At 33.8% G+C, this 16,279-nt stretch overlaps 1 protein-coding gene across 2 annotated transcripts in view; it reads right to left on the reverse strand.

Moving 5' to 3' along the window:
* cux2b (cut-like homeobox 2b) overlaps window positions 1-16,279 on the reverse strand; it is a 219,452-nt gene that overhangs the window by 52,806 nt on the left and 150,367 nt on the right. For both annotated transcript variants that reach the window (XM_051117900.1, XM_051117899.1), the window contains exon 4: window positions 7,803-7,881. In XM_051117900.1, the coding sequence (XP_050973857.1) occupies window positions 7,803-7,881 (79 nt within the window). The remainder of the gene's footprint in view (window positions 1-7,802; window positions 7,882-16,279) is intronic.

Genomic DNA, 16,279 nt, shown 5'->3' on the forward strand with positions numbered 1-16,279 from the left:
GTGATATTATTAGTGAACATCACTATAGAACAACTCCAACCATACATATTAAACCCCAGTACAAAACTCACCCAGTAACTACTGTACCTAGTAACCACTCAGAACACCCTAGAAACAACCTAGCGAGAGTCCAGAACACCCTAGTAACCACCTATAACACCCCAGTAACTACTGTACCTAGCAACCACTCAGAACACCCTAGTAATGACCTAGCAAGAGTCCAGAGCACCCTAGTAACCACCTATAACACCCTAGTAACTACTGTACCAGGAAACCACTCAGAACACCCTAGAAACAACCTAGCAAGAGTCCAGAACACCCTAATAATCACCTATCACACCCTAGTAACTACCTTACCTAGCAACCACTTAGAACACCCTAGAAACAACCTAGCAAGAGTCCAGAACACCCTAGTAATCACCTATAACACCCTAGTAACTACCGTACCTAGCAACCACTCAGAACACCCTAGAAACGACCTAGCAAGAGTCCAGAACACCCTAGTAACCACCTATACACCCTAGTAACTACTGTACCTAGCAACCACTCAGAACACCCTAGAAACGACCTAGCAACCACTCAGAACACCCTGGTAACCACCTATAACACCCTAGTAACTACTGTACCTAACAACCACCCAGAAAACCGAAACGGCATAGCAAGTCTCCACAACACCCTTATAACCACCTATAACATCCTAGTAACTGCTGTGCCTAGCAACCACCCAGAACACCATAGAAATTACCTAGCAACCGTCCCAACACCCAAATTACTACCTATAAAACCCTAGCAACTACTGTACCTAGCAACTATTCAGAACACCATAGTAACTACCTAGCAACTGTCCACAACAACGTAACAACCACCAATAAAACCATAGTAACTACTCTGCCTAGCAACCACTCAGAACACCCTAGAAGCGACCTAGCAAGAGTCCAGAACACCCTAGTAACCACCTATACACCCTAGTAACTACCGTACCTAGCATCTGTCCAGAATACCCTAATAATCGCCTATAACAGCCTGTTAAATACTGTACCTGCAACCACTCAGAACACCCTAGAAACGACATAGCAACCATCAAGAACACCCCAGTAACCACTTATAAGACCTTAGTAACTACTGTGCCTAGCGACCACCCAGAACACCCTAATAACTACCTTGTACCCGCCCAGAACACTGTAACCATCTAGCAACAACCCAGAACGCCCTAGAAACCCAGAACACCATAGAGACCACATACCAACCACCCAGAACACCATAGTAACTACCTAATATTCGCTCAGAACACTGTAACCACCTAGCAACCACCAAGAACACCCTAATAACTACCTAGCAACCACCGAGACCCTATTAAGTACCTAGTGATCATCCATGACACCCTAGAAACCACATAGCAGCCACCCAGAACACCCTATTAACTACCTAGTGATCACCTAGGACACCCTAAAAACCCAGAACACCCTAGAAACCACATAGAAGCCACCCAGAACACCCCATTAACTACCTAGTGATCACCCAGGACACCCTAGAAACCCAGAACACCATAGAAACCACATAGCAACCACCCAGAACACCCTATTAACTACCTAGTGATCACCTAGGACACCCTAGAAACCCAGAACACCCTAGAAACCACAAAGCAGCCACCCAGAACACCCTAATAACTACCTAGCAACCACCCAGAATACCATATTAACTACCTAGTGATCACCCATGAGACCCTAGAAACTCAGAACACCCTACAAGCCACATAGCAACCACCCAGAAAACCATAGTAACTACCTAGCAACCACCCAGAACACCCTATTAACTACCTAGTGATCACCCAGGACACCCTAGAAACCCAAAACACCCTAGAAACCACATTGTAACCACCAGAACACCCTATTAACTACCTTGTGATTACCCAGGACACCCTAGGAACCACATAGGAACCACCCAGAACACCCTAATAACTACCTAGCAACCACCCAGAACACCCTAATAACTGCTTAGTGATCACTCAGGACACCCTAAAACCCCAGAACACCCTAGTAAATTCCTAGCTGCAACCAGAACACCCCAGTAACTACCTAGCAACCACCCAGAACACCGTATTACCTACCTACAGTCGTGATCACCCAAGACACCATATAAACCCAGAACACCCTAAAAAAACACATAGGAACCGCCCAGAACACACTAATAACTGCCTAGTGATCACCCACGACACCCTAGAAACCCAGAACAAACTAGTAAATTCCTAGCAGCCACCAGAACACACTAGTTACTAGGGCTGTGCAGTCAGACGCATTCATTATGGAGCGGCACTTCAGTAATGCCGGTTCAAAGATTAGTCGTAAATTTCCATGACAAGCAGTCAGACGCATTCATTATGGAGCGCATTCATTATCGCAGGCGATTCATTATGCAGGCGATAATGAATGCGATATTGCGCGGCTTGTCAGTGAATTTCGGCTCTTTCGGCTCTTTGTGCCGCTCCATAATGAATGCGTCTGACTGCACGTGATGGAAATTTACGACTAATCAGGGAACCGGCATTACTGAAGAGATGCGCATCATAATCGCATGCGATTATTTGCACAGCCCTACTAGTTACTACCTAGCAACCACCCAGAACACCCTAGAAACAACAAAGCAACCACCCAAAACACCTTAAAAAATCTAGCAACAACCCAGAATAACCTAGCAACCACTTAGAACACCCAAGAAGCCACATAGCAACCACACAAATCATCTTCTAAAAACATTTACAGCACCTCACTCACTTTCTTTTTACAAAATGTAAAAATCTAGTTTGTGCGTGTTTACATGCACAGTTTTATTATAATGATAAAGCACTGCAAAAATCATAATCAGTGTTTTGTTTTCTCAAAAATATGCAAACATTCTTAAAATAAGACTGAACATAGTAACAACACTGTGTTATATATAACATATATATTCTCAGAAAACAAGTCTTTTCTGACATAATTTATATTTTTTGGAGGTTCAGATATTTTTGTTGGAAAATTAGACAAAATACTGACTAATAAAATGCATTTTTCAGGTTGTGCATGTGTTTTGCATGTAAACAGTACATTTGCTGTGTATGTAAAGACACTCTTTGTGTTTGTGCTCTGATTATGAACACTAAACTTCATCAACACGTCTGATCAACAATCCTCAGTGTTTCCTCACACGACAGCAGGAAGCTGAGCGAGTTTACTGTCCTTTACAGCACCTGGGACGGTTCATTCCCGGGATGGCGGGGGGGGTGACCTTGCTCAAAGCCAGAGGAAGGAACAGATTAATAGGTTGCTGTAGACGACAGGCTCACCCTCACAGATGGCAGGATCCGTCAGGGGTCGATACAGATGAAAACGCAGCTCTCGTCATCAGGACGATTCGCACGGAGGTCAAGCGCCGGGTTACACGCGCATCTGACGAACGAGGCTTTGGGGGGGAAACTTTGGCTGCGTTTAGACACTGTCACCCTTTTGTAGCATGCTAATATCTGAATGTGTCCTTGTGCGAACTGAACCGGTCAAAAGCCACAGACGAGGTCAAAAGGGAGTTAGTCATTGGGCCTCTTTACATAAATCAAAGGCAAAAAAAACACCAGAATTCGCCACATTTTATGGACCTCGAGTGTCTAAACAATTCTAGCATCAATTTAAGAAACATTTCCAATCAATTCTTCCTTATAATCAGTGATGGGAATAACGGCGTTACTAATTGCATTTTTTTTTTCAGCAACGAGTAATCAAACTAATTACTGATTCCCCTGTTACAATGCTGTTACCGTTACTGACAATAAAATGCGGCGTTACTATAATTTATTATAATATTATTATAATTTCATTTTTCATCTGATATACCAGATGCCTACCTGTCATCCCTGTATTTGACAAACCATAAACTCTAGTGTAAAAGCACAGGACTAGCCGTTGCTTTGTCTCACACACATGCAAATACAGAGCGAGAGAGTCTTATATACCATGCAGAAATGACATGCTACATGTAAACGATATTCTTTGTTGTATTTTCCTGTCAAAATAAAGGAGTTCCTTTGGAATTCTTCAGCTTTTAAGAACCAGTAGGCGGAACTAATGTACAAACAGCAATCTCATTGGCTGGCGCTCACCTATTATCATCCCCGTTTTGATTTCAGCAAATCAGTTTGAGTGAACGCAGACAACCTGATTAATATTCATGAACCCAGCAGCTCATTAATCCATGCATAAATTATGCATTCATACATGGTTATTCCAATTACTAAAGTTCTAATAACTAAAGTTTAATGCTAAATTATCATAATATCATATTATAATGCTTGACTGACTGATGCGAAGTGTACTTTCAGTTCAGATATTTATACAAATAGACAGTTCAGATATTTGATAGGTGTCACTTACATTGTCCTACAGCAACAATAAAATAGTGTAGATTAGTGTACAATGTTTATAATAATAATTTGTGACCCTGGACCACAAAACCAGTTGTAAGTTGCACGGGTATTTTTGTAGCAATAGCCAAAAATACATTGTATGGTTCAAAATTAAAGATTTTTCTTTCATGCCAAAAATCATTAGGAAATTAAATAAAGATCATGTTCCATGAAGATATTTTGTAAAATTCCTACTCTAAATATATCAAAACTTAATGGAGTAATAATGCTGAATTTTCAGCTTTGATCACAGGAATAAATTACATTTTAAAATGTATTCAAATAAAAAACAGCTATTTTAAATTGTACTAATAATTCGCAACATTACAGTATTTTACTGTACTTTTGATCAAATCAACGCAACCTTGACGAGCAGATGAGGCTTCTTTGAAAAATACAAAAAAAACTTTTGCATTGCAGGAAGGCTGATTACAGTTTGTCTGCACCATTCACCACATCCTACTGTACATGCTTCTTGCAATTTGTTTTAAATCTTTAAATACGGTGAAACATTCTCAAGATTCTTTCTTTCAACAATCTTTCTTGACTCTTCATCAAAAGACTAAGTTTGCAAAAAAAAACAAAACATGAAATATGTTTTTTGTTAATGCACACAAAAATTGCATGAATAAAAAATATTGATAGGAGCTACAGGTCAGGGATTCATACCACATACATCTTCAAGCGAGATACTTTACCTGAAAGAAAATGCATAACTTCTTTCAAGAGTGTGGAACAATATAAGTGCGAGGGGTTAGAGAGATCTTTAAAGTCAGCCTGTTTCATACTAAACTCCTGTCTATATAGACAGCTGTCTTCTGTGACAGCGTGCAGCCTTAAAAGCAACTGTTTTGAAGTGCTCTACATAGGCAGTAACCCCAAACAGCATTGCTTGCACAAAAAACAAATGATTTCGGTTGCACATATTGCCCGGATAATGTTGCAATACTTATATAAGCATCAAAAGTATGCACAGTGCACACACGAATACTGGTTAAAATTACACTGAGAAATGTTTAATCATTACTTTTTTGCACTGAGAGACATATAGGTCACCTTATCCACCATCTTTGATTTAGTCACCAAGCCAGTTGCAATGCATTCTGTGACTGCATTCTTTCTGTGAAGGCTAAAATTTGGCTAGCCTACCTTATAAACCAGACGTTTCGATGCCTAAAAAAATGCTGTCTAAGTAGTCAGCTCCCTAGGTTGTGGAGCTTATCTCTCCAGCAGGAGCTTCCATTACCCAGTCAATGAATGTGTAAAGAGTGGCATCGGGCTTCCTGTGATCTCTGATAGGACGGTACAGCGTCAGGCCCCTGTCCTCTTTCTCTCGTCTCTATTTGTCTGGTTTCTCTCTTATCGTCTCTCCTCTGCTCTACGCTTCTCATCAATCCCACGTTTCACTTGTGAGTGTCTGTCACCCTCCAGCTGAGTTCTGATTGGCCCGCTGCGGTCAACAGAACCTGAGACCATATGGACCCGCATGAACCCAAACACATCCAACAAGCACATTAAAGAGGCCACTTTCTGCACTTTACTCAATAAATGATCATTTCTACACAGACAGTGTTTGCTGCTGTACTTTTAAGCCATGCACATCTAAATGACCTCATCTGGGGAAACCAAGATTTAGTAAAGGTGTTTATATGTACATGTAGATGGTCATATGTTAACAAGCAAATGATGTCATAAAATACGTACTTCAATATAGTGGATTAAGTGACTAAATCAGTGTTGTTACTGTTAACTAAAATAACATTTATTTTCGTTGAAGTAAAGCTGAAGTAAAACTGAAATCAAAATCAAAATTAAATTTTGATGAAAAATTTGAAATGTCACCTTTGCAACATCTGCCACTGTACGTTTAAGAAGTCCATAACTAATGAGCTTATGGAATTGATGTTAATAAAATAAAATCACAATCATAAATCATAAATATTTACTTTAACACAGTGGATTAAAGTGTAAAAGAATCAGTGCTGTTATTGCTAAATAAAAGTAAAACTAATAAAAAAATGTTTTATTAATTGAAGTAAAGCTGAAATCAAAATAAAATATACATATTAGATAGAAAACCTCAATGAAAATTGCTTTGGTAACTAATGAAAATAAAATACATTTTTAAAGTTACGAATGATTAGAAGTAGATGTAAAAGAAAAGGAAAAAGTGCATTAAATAAAAATAAAAATTGTGTCATTAGCATAAAATACAACAAAAACAGTACTGTTATTGTTATCTAGGGCTAACAGAAAAAATTAAACTTCTAATAAACTTCTAAATTAGAAAATTAGAATGCTCACCTTTGCAAAATAATAAAATTCGCTGAAAAAAGAAAACTACTAACACTGAAAATATAAGATACATTTTTAGATAAAGCTAAAAAGAAATATTACAAAACTCCAAAAACTAATAAAAATGACTAAAGCATTTGAACTGTCATAAGCATAAAATGTATAGTTCAATATATATAATATATACATAATAATTATAATAATTATAATTATAATTATTATTACTATTAATTTGAAAAAAATTAAATAAAAAATAATAAAGTAAATAAAATGAATAAATAATATTAAAAATGAATAAAAATGACAAAAGCACAAAATTAAAATTAAAACTGTAATACGCATAAAATGTATAGTTTAATATAGTGGACTAAGTAACTAATTCAGTATTGTTATCGTTAACAAAAAAAAAAAAAAAAAAAAAAAAAATATATATATATAAAATATATATATATATATATATATATATATATATATTAGATGAAAAATTTTAACTTCTATACAAATTAGAAATGTTGCCTTGGTAATTAAGTGAAATGGACTTAAGGAAAAAAAAATAGTAAAACTGAAATAAATATATAAATACATAAAAAAAAAAGTGAATCAAATAAGCACATAAAATTAAAATGAACATGAAAGCAGAGAGTAAAAAAGTAAAATCTAATTAAGAATATTAATTAATGCTATAATTGTATATATACTGTAAATATATAAAATAACACTGGACTAAATACAGAATAAATGTTTATGTGTAAATGTGGTTGGTCATACAGTATGTAAAAGAGCTCAGTTTTATGTTTTACTTTTTTACAGAGCTTAGTTTTATGAGTATATATCTACATAGTACATCATAAACTTCAAAAAGGGCAAGAAGAAATTCTGTTTTACGTGATATATGACACCATAAAAAAGTTTTTAATTGCCATTAAAAAAAACAAATGAATAATACCATGTAGCTATCTTTTATAGCTGTGTATATAAATGTTCCTTGGAGTCATGTGAAATCGAGCAGTGAATGTATGGTTTAGTGTATGTGTGTGTGTGTGTGTGTGATGGTGCAGGCAGGTGTGCAGCTCACCTGGGGCCTCGATCAGCTGTTTATATATTCCCAGGAACGCAGACTCCGCCTCCTTACTGCGCTGGCTCAACGCAACCACCTGCAGCAGAGAGATGAGCTCATCAATCCAGGACACACTTAAGGGCCATGCAACACATAATAAAACACTCCAGTCAATAATTCTGCTCCATATGTTGATGCCGCAGAGCTACAAATGAACAGAGCAAAGTTTATTCCAGTACTTAAACAGAGAAAAACATTAGTGTGATCGCTCTCGAGGAAAACTCGGTCTAATAAAGTCACCAGTGCAGGAAAGCATCCGATACTCCGACAAATATACCAGAGACTTGACATAACGGCTTCACACTCATCACAACACAAGGATATGTTTGGAATAACATTATATTTATATACAGTATAAATAAATAGTATGTGGTATACAGTGTGAATTAATATTAGTGTTTTTATTTTTATTTTTTTTATTTTTTTTTAAGAAGTCTCTGGCTCACCTAGGCTGCATTTATTTGCAAAATATAATTTATTTCTATTGGTTTTAGGGTGAAAAAAGATTCTGGGACATATTTATTAAAATAAATAAATAAATTAATTAATTCTAAAAAGAAAAAAAATATTTAAAAAAATAATTCTGTTTTGCATAAAGAAAATGAAGCATATTTAGGACTGTTTGTAGAAGCATATTGCAAGGGCTATAGATATTATATAACGGTTCTAAAAATAGGATTTATTTTCATGCTAAATATAATTTATTTCTAAAAACGAAAAGATGTTGCAATTCTGGGACAATTAAAAATTAAAAAAACTACAAAAAAAAAAAATTAATTCTAAAAAGAAAAAAAATATATATTAAAAAGAAATGATATGTTGCATTAAGAAAATGAGGCATATTTTAATTAAGCATATTTTGTAGAAGCATATTGAAATGGTAACGGCATAATGCAATTGCAATGGTGTAATATAATGGTCCTAAAAATAGGATTTATTTTCATGCTAAATATAATTTATTTCTATTGGTGTTAAGGTGAAAAACGAAAAGATGTTGCAATTCTGGGACATATTTATTCCAAAAAAAAAATTTTTTAAATTATAAATAAATAAATTCTAAAAAGAAAAAAATATATATTAAAAAGAAATTATATTTTGCATAAAGACAATGAAGCATATTTTAATGAAGCATATTTTGAAGAAGTATATTGCAGTGGTAATGATATAATGCAACTGCAATGGTTGCAATGGTTATAGATATTTTATAATGGTCCTAAAAACAGAATTCATTTTAGGGTGAAAAACGAAAAGATGTTGCAATTCTGACATATTTATTCCAACAAAAAAAAATTAAAAATTACAAAAATTTTAAATAAATTCTAAAAGAAAAAAAATATATATTAAGAAGAAATTATATTTTGCATTAAGAAAATTAAGCATATTTTAATTAAGCATATTGAAATGGTAACGGTATAATGCAGCTGCAATGGTTGCAGTGGTCATAGATGTAATATAATGGTCCTAAAACTAGGATTCATTTTCATGCAAAATATAATTTATTTCTATTGGTTTTAGAGTGAAAAAAATATATAAAAACATATATAAACACTTTGTTTGCATTATTTCATAAAAACAATTTTAATGGTTTTAAAAATAGGCTTAATTTTCATGCAACATTTAGTGTCTCTTCAACTCATCTAGGCTGCATTTATTTGACTAAAAATGCAGTAAAAACAGAAAAATTGTGAAATATTATTACAATTTAAAATAACTGTTTTCTGCGTGAATATATTGTAAAATGTAATTTATTTCTGTGTTCAAAGCTCAATTTTTAGAATCATTATTCCAGTCTTCAGTGTCACGTGATCTTTGTAATACACAGATTTGCTGCTCAAGAAACATTTATGATTATTAAAACCGAGACACATTTATTTGAACCTTTGTACAAACCTTAAAGCTACATACAGTATTAATCCCTGAAGTGTACATATTAGTTTCTAAAAGGTACACAAATGCACCTTTCGAAAATGATTTGCCCCCAACGACAGCTTTTGTACCTTTTTCCTCTGCGAGTGTATAAAGGCTGTATGTGTGTGTCTGTGAGACAGAAATGAAGAGTAAATTGCTGCTGAGGGCTCTGGGTCTGTGCTGGACTACTGTGCACAATGAAGCCAGGTCAGATTCAAGCAGAACCTCGACTAACCCGACCCGTCACCCCTGCTATTCTCCTCTCCACAGGTGACTCAAACCAATTACGGATTCATTAAGGAAGAGCGGGAGCAGAATGGGCCGCCACCTGGCCCCATAGAGAGGGCACCTGTGCCTGTGGATATGTGGGTTAGAGCTCCAAAGACCACACAGAAGACCTCCAAAACAACAGCGTTCCACTCCAGCCGCTCGCACTCGGCCCGTCATTGAGATTCTGGTGCGCACTGGAGGGGAGGTTAGTGCTCAAATCGGCCGGGCCAGGCCCCTGACGGGACGCTCGCTGCCCATGTGAAATGCGAGCAGACAGGCCTGCGGGTGAAGGGATGAGGCCGGTGCGATGCCAGGTTTGTGACGGGAGAACAGAGTCTCAAACACAAAGTCCTTCATATTCGAATCAAATCATTCTTGTTTGACTCAAAGGACGTTTTGTACTGAAGTAAATAAAAGTTTGTCTGGTAAAATGCATACTGTGAAGTATACAGGAGTAAAAAAAGTCAAGAACTGATCTGGGTCATACTTATATTAATATATATATATATATATATATATATATATATATATATATATATATATATATATATAAATAAACATACTGCAATACAAACAAATGGTTACATTATTTATTTAAAAAATGGTAAAAACAAAAAAGAAATCATGTTTTGCATAAAGAATATGAAGCATATTTCAGTCTGCAGAAGCATATTACAATTTTATATATAACCAAAACCATTTTATATTGTGCAAAACCAGCTAAAAGCCATCTCGGTCAAAAATGAGATAATGATACTGAGTGAATTCTCCTGACGCACAGTATACGTCCATCAAATACTTTTACTTCAAACTCGCAAAATTCCAGCCTCAGGCCAATCAGAAGTACCAGTACTTACATAGAAACCTACACAAAGTACCCAGAAAGAAATGCTCATTTTAAAGAAATACGTCAGATGGATTTAGAGGCTTTTGCATCTAAACATGGACATATTTCAACAAAAATAAAAAATCTAAAAAGAAAAGAATTATTAAAAAGGAATAATATTTGAAAATGAAGTTTGTTTGTATATAGCAATAACTTTAATTCAGAATAAATTTTATTCTGGGACATATTTCTTAAAAAAATGCAAAAGAACATTGCAATATTGCAATGGTTTATATATATATATATAGGCTTCATTTTAATGCAAAATATAATTTATTTCTATTGGTTTTAGGGTGAAAAATGAATTTGGAAATGGATTTTTCAATTCAGGGACATATTTTCCAAAATTAAAAAATTAAGAAATCATTTAAAAAAATTTCTAAAAAGAAAAAGAAAAAGAAATTCTTAAAAAGAAATTATATTTTACATAAAGAAAATGAAGCATATTTTAGGACTGTGTGTAGATACTGCAATGGTTATAGACAGTTGCAGTTGCAGGATGTTTTTTATGCTAAATATATATTTTTTTCTATTGGTTTTAGGGTGAAAAACAAAAAGATAATTCTGGGATATTTTTTTTTTAATTTACTAAATTAAAAAAAATCTAAAAAGAAAAAAATATTAAAAAGAAATTATATTTTGCAATTTATATTTTGAAATTATAAGTTTGTAGAAGCATAATGCAATGGTGTATAAAATTTAAAAATAATTTTAATTATCCTAAAAATAGGATTTAAAAGTATAATTTAAATATAATTTATTTCTATTTAAAAAAAATTACCCAGACATTTTTACATGAGATTCCTTGATACTGTGAAACTAAATACTGTAGGCAGTACTCATAATATGTAAAACACTATGCAGTATGCAACAAAAATTGCAAATCAAAGTACATATAGCATTTATTGCCATCAACTTTTATGCTGCATTTAATTTCATTAGAAATAAATCCAATAAATCCAATTTTGTGTAAAAATATAATTGTGGAAGTCAGACTGAATAAATTAAGCACATTTAAAAGGTCAAGTGCATTGATGCACTACTCCATGCATACTGCACATTTTGTCAAATGCAGTAGTAAAATTTGCAATCTGCATCCATTATACATAGTGCATACTACTTTCTTTGAAAATAGTAGGCAGCATGGCATTCTGGAGCTGCTCAATAAGCATCATGTCGTCTGAAGCGGCGTGTCTGCCGTAAGTTCAGCCTCCGCTGCCGCGGCTTCACGGAGTTCATGCAGAATAGAGCAGCTCTACAGGAATCGATACTGATACAATAGTCTCCCGCACTCGCTGTCTAAAAGCAATTGTGTTTCTCTCTTTTTTCCCTTTTTTCTCTCACTCTCTTTTTTCCAAGACATGACATTCAGTTGCTCCATCAGCACTGGAGCTCACAAACAACAAACACAAACCAATAGATGTAAAGGAAGAGAGGGTGTGAGATGCTCACTGTGATGTTAAACAAGACCGAGCATCTGCAGATGTGACTGCTTTAATTAGTGGTGCTTCTCAACGGCACTAAACCTGTTTAAGACTACACATGTCTCAACTTTAAAGCCAAAGCATGCAATTTTTTTTTTTAAAACACTCCCCCATTTGCCATTGGTCAGGCCAACAGATAGCCCCGCCCCCAAACTCATGCTATTGGCTGAGTCAAAAGGTGACATGTCAGGCTGCTCAAAACAAAAACTTCAGCATTTTAAAAGAAGCAGCCAAACTACCAGTGACCTACAGTGATATTACAAAAAACTGAATTCAATTAATAGTGAACTAAACAAGACATTCTGACGGAGAAAGCCTGAGATGTACTCCAATAATCTTTGATTTATTTACAACTTAAGGAAAAAAATAGTGTACACTGGAAAAAAAAGGGGTGTAGAAACACTTTTCTCCCAGAAATTGCTAGTAAATTTCACAAATAATTGCAAAGAAATGGCAAATAACATTAGAAATAAATGTGAAACTTTGAACTTTGACTTCTGACAAATTGGGAAAAAACATTGGGGGAAAAAAATAACTTGGTGTGGAAACAATTTTTACTCAGAAACTGCTGCTAAATTTGACAAATAATTGCAAAGAAATGTCAGATAAATTTTGAAGCAGAAGGACTAAAATAGCATTTTCTTGTTAAATGCACTCAAATAATCTTTGTTTTATTTACAACTTTGGAAAAAAATTGGTGTAGAAACAATTTTCACTTAGAAATTGCTAGTAATTTCACAAATAATTGCAAAGAAACAGCAAATAACATTAAACTAAATATGAAATTTTGAAACAGAAAGACTGAAATAGTATTTTCTTGTGAAATGCACTCCAATAATCTGTTTTATTTACACCTTAGGGGAAAAAAATATTGTACACTGAGAAAAACTGGTGTAGAAACATTTTTTAGTCAGAAATTGCTAGTAAATTTCACAAATAATTGCAAAGAAAAGGCAAATAACACTGAATTAAATGTGAAATTTTGAAGCAGAAAGACTAAAATAGTATTTTCTTGTAAAATGCACTCAAATAATCTTTGTTTTATTTACAATGTAGGAAAAAAACTGGCGTAGAAACTATTTTCACTCAGAAATTGCTAGTAAATTTCACAAGTAATTGCAAAGAAACAGCAAATAACATTTAATTAAATGTGAAATTTTGATGTAGAAAGCCTGGAACAGTATTTTCCTGTGAAATGCACTCAAATAATCTTTGTTTTATTTACAATTTAGGGAAAAAATTGTGTACATAGAAAAAACATGGCGTAGAAACAATTTTCACTCAGAAATTGCTAGTAAGTTTTACAAATAAGTGCAAAAAACGGCATATATCACTGAATTAAACATGAAATTTTGAAGTAGAAAGATTTTTCTTGTGAAATGCGTTTAAATAATTTTTTTTTAGGGAAAAGACAGGGTACACTGTGTAGAAACAATTTTTTACTCAGAAATTGCCAGTAAAACTCACAAATTATTTTAAAGAAACAGCAAATAACATTGCAGTAAATGTGAAATTTTAAAGTAGAAAGACTAAAATAGTATTTTCTTGCAAAACATACTCCTATATTTTAGATTTACAACTTAGTGAAAAAAAAAATCAGTGTATGTCTGGTATTTTTCATTATTCAGAGCCTTATTAGAGACTAAAAATGTGCTTATTTATTTACAAACATTTTTTCCCCTACAGCGTGCATTTGCAGTCAGGACTGGAAACATGAATGAATCGCACACAGACTGTCTCACATATGGCCGGATAATCACGCAAAGATAAATCTCTGTAATTCTGCACAAGACAACAATGATTTCCTTATAAATTTACACAAGATTTAGAGCCATTTCAGCCTCCATTTTTCAAGGCTATAATGACTCATTAGAAAATAGCATTATCACCATCATCATCATCCTCATCACACGTTACACTGTAACATTTCACGTAGATCTTCATCATCTCCTAACGAGAGAACACACAGATTACCTCCAACATCACACCATTAACCCATCTCAACTCCAGCACACAGACATCAATTACACACACGCGTGCTGGTTGTTAGTATGCATGTGAACGCCTCCACGTCACTAATCCAGCATCCATCACTCCTGAGACAATCTGAAGTCCAGACAACATACGACAGCACTGTTATATGCCGCATAAAATCATACTGTTACCCTTAAAACGTTCTCCGTTTTAAAGTGAACTGCAAAAATGATTTTTTTTTATTTGATATAAATTCTGCCATCATTTACTCATTCTAATGTTTTTCCAAACACTCAGTCGCAACCTAATTTACATGATGATCAATGCTTTTGCTACTAGTCAAAAGTTATAAAAAAAGAATTTAATAGTATTTTAAATGCATAAAATGCTTAGAATATCAGCTGTAGAAACGCATCAAAAATGTTTCAAATACGATTTCCATTACAAAACGTTATTAAACTACAGTAAGTATATCATACTTTGAAAAACTGAAAAATGACAATTCTCCTAATGTATACTCAGAAGTCTCTTCTGCTCACTAAGGCTGCATTTCTATGGTTAAAAATACAATCAAATCTGCAATATTGTGAAATATTATTATAATTTCAAATAACTGTTTTCTATTTGAATATATGTTAAAGTGTAATTTATTTCTGTGATCAAATCTAAATTTTTAGCATCATTGCTTCAGTCTTCAGTGTCACATGATCATTTAGAAATCACTCTAATATCCTGATTTGCTGCTCAAGAAAGATTTATGATTATTATCAATGTTACTTTTTTTAAGTCTCCTATGTCTCAAAGATGCCGAAAAATCAGTAATATTGTGAAATATTATTACAATTTAAAATATCTGTCTTCAATTTGAATATATGTTAATATGTAATTTATTTCTGTGATGCAAAACTGAATTTTTAGCATCATTACTTCAGTCTTCAGTGTCACATGATCCTTCAGAAATCATTCCAGAAATCATATGCTGATTTGCTGCTCAGGAAACATTTCTGATTATCATTAGTGTTACTTTTTTTTTAAAGTCTCTTATGTCTCAAAGATACTGCAAAATCAGTAATATTGTGAAATATTATTACAATTTAAAATATCTGTCTTTAAATTGAGTATCTGTTAAAATGTAATTTATTTCAGTTATCAAAGCTGAATTTTCAGCATCATTACTGCAGTCTTCAGTCTCACATGATCATTCAGAAATCATGATCATTTCTGATTATTATCAATGTTACTTTTTTTTTTTGAAGCCTTCTATGTCTCAAAGATACCGTAAAATCAGTGATATTGTAAAATATTATTACAAATTAAAATAGCTTTTTTCTGTGTAAATATATGTTTAAATGCAATTTATTCCTGGGATGCAAAGTTGAATTTTCAGCATCATTACTCCAGTCTTCAGTGTCACATGATCATTCTAATATACTGATTTGCTGCTCAAGAAACATTTTCGATTATTATCAGTGTTGCTGTTTTATATTTTTGTGGAAACGTGAATCTTTGATGAATAGAAATTTCAAAAGAGCAGCATTTAATTAAAATAAAAATCTTTTGCAATATTTTGTATTAAATGGACATTGTTTTTGGAAAAATTCAAGCAGTAAGAAAGTTAAAGCGGGTTCTAAGAAAGTTTACAAGGCCAGAAGTGTCCAGAGTTGAAACAGCCGTGTCTGACACGACCCCTTTAATAATTCTGAGAAAAGTTTATAGTAATTTCTTCTTTTAGTTTGTAAAAGCAGACCTCAGCACTGCACGTCTTCTGTTACTTTATAATTACAGCTTCAAAGAGCCCAGAACTTCAGGATACTTTAGTCCCAAAACTTAAAGCAGCGATCTGCCAAATTTCAAAGGTATAATTTAGTTTCTACATAAAACACACTCCAGCATTCACTGACTAATTTCTCATT

This window comes from Labeo rohita, chromosome 8 (genome assembly GCF_022985175.1).
Source record: "Labeo rohita strain BAU-BD-2019 chromosome 8, IGBB_LRoh.1.0, whole genome shotgun sequence".
Classification (NCBI taxonomy): Eukaryota; Metazoa; Chordata; class Actinopteri; order Cypriniformes; family Cyprinidae; genus Labeo; species Labeo rohita.